The sequence below is a fragment of the Etheostoma spectabile genome, chromosome 2 (assembly GCF_008692095.1).
Source record: "Etheostoma spectabile isolate EspeVRDwgs_2016 chromosome 2, UIUC_Espe_1.0, whole genome shotgun sequence".
Classification (NCBI taxonomy): domain Eukaryota; kingdom Metazoa; phylum Chordata; class Actinopteri; order Perciformes; family Percidae; genus Etheostoma; species Etheostoma spectabile.
Genome location: NC_045734.1, coordinates 14072076 through 14078002, shown reverse-complemented (window position 1 = coordinate 14078002; position 5927 = coordinate 14072076). Strand labels below are relative to the sequence as shown.

The 5927-nt window shown below is 42.4% G+C and overlaps 1 protein-coding gene across 10 annotated transcripts in view; it reads right to left on the bottom strand.

Moving 5' to 3' along the window:
* slit2 (slit homolog 2 (Drosophila)) overlaps positions 1 to 5927 on the bottom strand; it is a 97199-nt gene that overhangs the window by 90136 nt on the left and 1136 nt on the right. For all 10 annotated transcript variants that reach the window (XM_032533861.1, XM_032533796.1, XM_032533818.1 and 7 more), the window contains exons 2-3: positions 5012 to 5083; positions 3352 to 3423 (exon numbers count right to left, since the gene is read on the bottom strand). In XM_032533861.1, the coding sequence (XP_032389752.1) occupies positions 3352 to 3423; positions 5012 to 5083 (144 nt within the window). The remainder of the gene's footprint in view (positions 1 to 3351; positions 3424 to 5011; positions 5084 to 5927) is intronic.

The window sequence follows — 5927 nt, the reverse complement described above, 5'->3', positions numbered from 1 at the left end:
TGCATTCCCGCAAACGTGTATGCATACCCACACAAACATAAAATACAGAAACACACACATACGCACACACTCCTTTCTTCACAGCCTTGTAGATGCGTAGTAGGCCCCGGTTGGGAGGAAAATAACAAACCACCTCAGAAACCAATTATTATTCCACCGATGCCACTGCTGCCATAATACAATACACACACACACACACACATACAAACACACAAACACACACACAGTACTGTTACCATACTGTAGTTATATCCCAAACCTAGTCGACATCTTTATTTTAGATCACCAGTGAGTGTGTCCAAGAGTCTGTGTATGTCACGTGACATCAACCATTGTCCACCAAAGTTTTACACACTCAAATCTGATCTGTTATTTTATATATGAATGACAGATAACATATCTGCCCTAAAACACAGCAGTGCAGGAATGTAAAATCCAAACACCTTCACCTTGAGCTGTATTGAAGAGCTTTGAGCATTTTCACTGCTAACTTGTGTTAACCAAAAAAATTCACAAAGTTTAGCAGCAGCACAGACAAAAAGGATCTCTGGGAAATATATCCCAAATTATTTTTAGACAGAACTGTGTGATTGAAAATGCCTTTTTGTATGCAGACAGTTTCAAGCTTTGTCGCTTAAAAAAAAAAAAGGAATCCCTGAAATGATCAGAGAGAACAATGTCATCACTCACAGGCTTTAGAGTTAATCATTTAGCACTAATCCAGTGCTTTTATTTGAAATCCATATCCCGCTATCTGGCCTCACTGTTACAATTATCTTTTGATAGTCAGATTGTCCACATATTAAAACACAATCACTTAGTCTGAGGTTTATTTATCTACTTTGTAATCACTGTTGATAGACACATCCCACTACCTGTAATCTGTTTTACAATTATTGCTGTTAAAATTATCTTTGACAATGTGATCACACTATTACAGGCTAGTTATCTGAGGCTTTATCACACTGCTGTTCTCTGAAATCATTGTCTGAATACCTGTAAGTTTCCTTTCTCTCTGCATATCTGCGGCTGCTATCATCTTCAATCTTACAGACTTTGAATTGGATAGGGGCTATAAACCAGTCAAATGTGAGAGGAGGATAAGAGGATCAGGAACTCCTCTCTTTTCTATTCTTCATAATCTACAGGGAGAGTTAAGAATGACATTCCTATAAGCACAGGACAATAGAGAGAGAACAAGACGGGTGGGTATGGAAGAAAAACATGAAGAGAGGTTAAAGACTGAATGAAGGCGTGAGTGGGTGTAAGGAGGGGGTGGGGGGTTGGAGAATCAAGATTAAACCAGTACTGACAGAGCAGCCTTGCGTAAGTCAATGCGCATGCATGTATGAATCCATAGCATGCATGTTTTTGTGTATGTGCATGTGTGTGTTGTGACATGCCTATCTCCTCGACACCTCCTTCGACCACTAACCCCTCCTCCAGCTACTGCCCCACACCTGACCCCACCCTGCCCAGCCCTGCAGGGCCGGTCGCAAAAAAAGGAATGAGAAGGGGAACCGTTTTCCACCCCCTGTGGGGGGCAGTCACTATGGATCGGTCAGCCCAGCTTAGGGCCCTCTTCTCTGGGTAGTGGTGCCCACCAGGCCCCCCTCCAGCCACCCAGAGGACGGAGGCCTTTGAAATGAGCCCCCAGACTCCAGACTCTGGAGACGTGCCATTGTCTGGCGGCTGCGGGGGGGCATTGATGACTGACTCCACCTTTGTGTTTGTGAACATGCCACGCCAGAGAAGCTGAATTACAGTTGAAAACCCTGGCGAGGACAACAGAAAACAGCCATGTTGTGTCAGAAAGTTAGCTGTTGTCAAATGCGTTTGTTGCCATCAGAGCGGCATGAATAGTTTGACAGCAGATGTGTGAGTTTTGATCTGCTGCTGTTTAAGGACTAGTCTACAATGTATGTGCATGTGTGTGTTGTGGCCAGTTTTTGTATGTATGTATGAGAGCATATACCATATCTTTGCACAGAGGGGAAATCACGTTCAAAGTTTACTGTTAAAATTGGACTATAGACAGTTAAATACTGCCCTTGTTGTCTGCAGCTCTGGGCAGGAATTCCCAGATTTGCTTAGCTGGACAGGACCCAGTGCTGGTTGCATGAAAAACACCAGCAGATTCCTTATAGCGATCCACAGAGCTTCTCTCTCTGGCAACAAAGAGCAGCCACAGTGCAGCAGATAGTGGAGAAAGACCAGGCATGACACACCCAAGACAAGAGCAACCGGGGAATCGTAATACTTCATTCCTTTCTTCCAAACAACTCCTGAAGAATGTACCCAAAACAGCTATCATAAAAAATAAAGAACTACCTTTATTTGATTTAGCGCCACATTTACTGTGTCTGTGTATGCGTACAGGTAAATATATCTGTGTGTATACAGGTATGTCTTTTTGTAAACGTTCATGTAAGCAGCAAGGATTTTTTATGTCTTTAATTAAAAGCTTGTCTTTAAGCCTCCTCATACTCTGTCACAGTCTGCTGCATTCCAGCATGTCATTGCAGTCAGGCCACTTAACACACAAACACGCACAGAAATGGACAGCTCACACATCAAGCAAAGTTGACAGTCGACACAATAGACATATCAGCAGTCAGGGGTCTGTATCCCCCCTCTGTCTTACTCTCTCACACACTACCAAGACTTAATTATGCCATAACTGCCTCAGGGTTGGAGGCAGAATACCAGTGATTCCCGGCCAGCGCCATAACAACCTCTGGCTGTGTATTTTAAAGGACACTGTCTGAATAGTTTGATGAGCATAAAAATGATTTAAATCTTGTGTAATAACCTTTGAAGCCACCAGGTCTCGACCCAGCTTAACCTTTTTAGAAGACTGACGTGTTTAGGTTCAGTTTCCTGTGCACTATCCGGCTGTCCCAAGCAAAAAATATTTGCCGCATTTTCAAATCATGATAGCAGCAGATGGATGGCACAAGTTAATAACATGTTTCTAAAGTTCTATGATTCGCCAGGTATTCACAGCACAATCTGACTTCCAAAATGGATATTGCACCATCAGACACAGATTGTGACCAAGATTTCCACAAGGTGTGACAAACAACACCACCAACATGATCAAAACACTGAATGAGGGAACAAATCGAGGAACAATGATGTTCATCCTTCCAGAAGAGCTCCATAGACTTGTAGAATCGAAGATAAGGAGGTTGAAGTTATTGAAATTGTTCTGGTGGATCATGGCAACCCAACATCTCTTTTTTTTTTTCCTTGACACCTCCATGTGTCTGCTTATGTTTTCAAAGATAAGCATCCTGACATGTTTAATTTTGACAAAATGTGTTAAGGGATAAAATGGCAGTCTCTTACAGTCTCTCCAGCTCCTTCAGGTCCTGGAAGGCCCCTCTCTCGATTGTGGTGATTTTGTTCTCCATTAACTGCCTGAAAGAAAAACGCCAGGAGAGTGTGAGACAAAAAGCACTGGACAGAAAAAAAGAGAGTGATAGAGAGACACATAAAGCGACAGAGTGATTTGCGCGATGACACTGCGAGAGGTTACCAAAAAGGAAAAAGATGGCTAGATGGGGCCATGGATAAGAAGGAGTAAAGAGAAAAAGAGAAGGTGAAGGAGAGTGAGATAGGACATGAGAGAAGCAAAGACATTGAAGAGGAGAGGGAAGGAGAGATGGAGAAGATAGGTGGCAGCGTTGTGAAGAAAAAGAAGGAAAATAGATTGGTGGAGATGGAAAGTGATAGAATGTTGAAACAGCAAGAGTAAGAGAGAGAGAGAGAGAAAGCGAGAGAGAGAAAGATAGAGAGAGAAGACAATCAGCGGTGGGTCGATGGAGCCAAAGAATTGACTTTAAAACTGGTCCATCCGTATGACAGCAACTCATCTATCATCCAATTTACTCTATCTAACCACATAGCTGTGACGACTCATTCACTTCCACTAGCACAACTGCCCCCGGAGCACTGTGATGACCAAGCTATACATTTGTAAAAGCTGTATGGTCTACACTTGTAACAAACAGAAACCTAGAAGCAGTTTGAACATTAAAATTAGAGCTGAAACTAACAATTATTTTCATTACAGAAAACTCCTGAACACCACTCACAACATTCAAAGTGATGTCTTTAAAAAGTTTGTTTTAACTAACCAACAGGCCAAACCCCAAATACATTTCACTGACTTGCATATATTACAAAAAAAGTAGGCTACAAAAATTGTTTTTGGATAAACGGATAGTTGCAGCTCTAATTAAAATTCAAATGGTTGTGGATATGTGTGACTGCTGGCGAGCAGACATGATGAACGCACGGGAAACACACCCACACACACAAAATTAAGACATAATCTAATCTCTGTAGGAATTCCAACAATGTGTATTCCTTGCCATTCACTTTAAGCAGCTAGATAGCACAAACACAAACACAAACACAAACACAAACACAAACACCCAGAAACACACACACACACACACATACACACACACACACACACACACACACACACACACACAAAGCAGGCTATCCCTGTCCCACTCTTAACCTGGATTTATCCCAGGTAAGAAACCTGTTCTTACTTGACTCATTCCTTCCCTTTCCTTCCACCCTCCCTCCCTTCCAGCTGCATTCCTCCCTCCGCGGTTACACCTAATGACCGCTATCTCTTTCCCTCTTTGGCCGGTGGTTAAAATAAGCCCCTCCTGACACATCCCCTGGCAGATTAACACGACAGCATTAACAGGTGCAATGGCTATTCTGTTTAAACACATACAGACTCAATGAAGCCGGCGCTTCCAGACGCATTGCTGCATGCGGCAGCTCCAGGGCTGCTGATGAGCTATAATGATGCTGAACAGCACTGGAAACTGTGGAATGTGTGTGTTGTGGTATTTGGAGGGGAAAGTTGGTGGAATTACAAGGTGCTGCTTGTCAGAGCCGTGCGTGAGAGTATTTTTGTTTTTATTTTGCAACTGCAAAGGAGGAGAGAGAAGAAAGAAGAGAATGGATAAAAGACACTTACAACACTCGCAGATGCCTCAGTCCTGCAAGATCCGCCTTGGTGATTTTAGTGAGGTTGTTTGCATTCAGATCCCTGGACAGAGAAATGCGTAAAGGGACAATCAGTAGCCTACATGAGATATGATATGTTATTAAAACAAGGACAAAGTAGGTGAGCTACTGAAGGGTTTTTTGTTGAAACTTGGTGTGCCGTGGCCAATGCAGAACTGTCATTTGAGCGTCAGAGAAATTGAGCTGCTGCACTATACTGGGCAAATTACAATTTCTATCAAGGGGTCTCTGACTAATAAAACACGGCCTGTTTAACTCAAAGCCACTTGTCCAAATCCGTTTTTGATTAACTTGCTGGTCTTCACACAAACCGATGTGGTCTACGGAGGCTGTGCTAATGCAACAGTGCGAAACCACCGACACAACCACAGCAGTGCCCCTAACTTGAGCTCCGCGATCAGCAATGACTAATCCTCACATTAAATGCAAGCAATAGGAACTAGAGTGTTTTTAAAGTTCACATTACAAAAAATTACATTTAGCAACATTTACAGATGTTGCAATGTAGTTTTGGATGTTAGTTCACATGTAAAGCCTTGCGCTATTAAAATGTGGTCCCCAAGGAAACAAGGAAACAATCCTCCTTATAACCCTCCTCTACAGCATGTAGCATAGTTCAAACGGACTGGGCATACAAGTGTGGCAATCATATTATTAATTAAAACAAATTGAGGAACATTAGTCTTTATGATCATAAAAACATTGGTGGCGATATATTTTAGGGTAGGCAATTAAATAGTTTACCAGAAAATGTGATACGATTTCTGTAAACCTCCTTCAGGAGAAGAAGCTTTATTACAAATACTCTAAGTGGTAGCCCATAAGGTCAGCGCACACTTGTTATTCAGCATCTCTGACGCACAAAG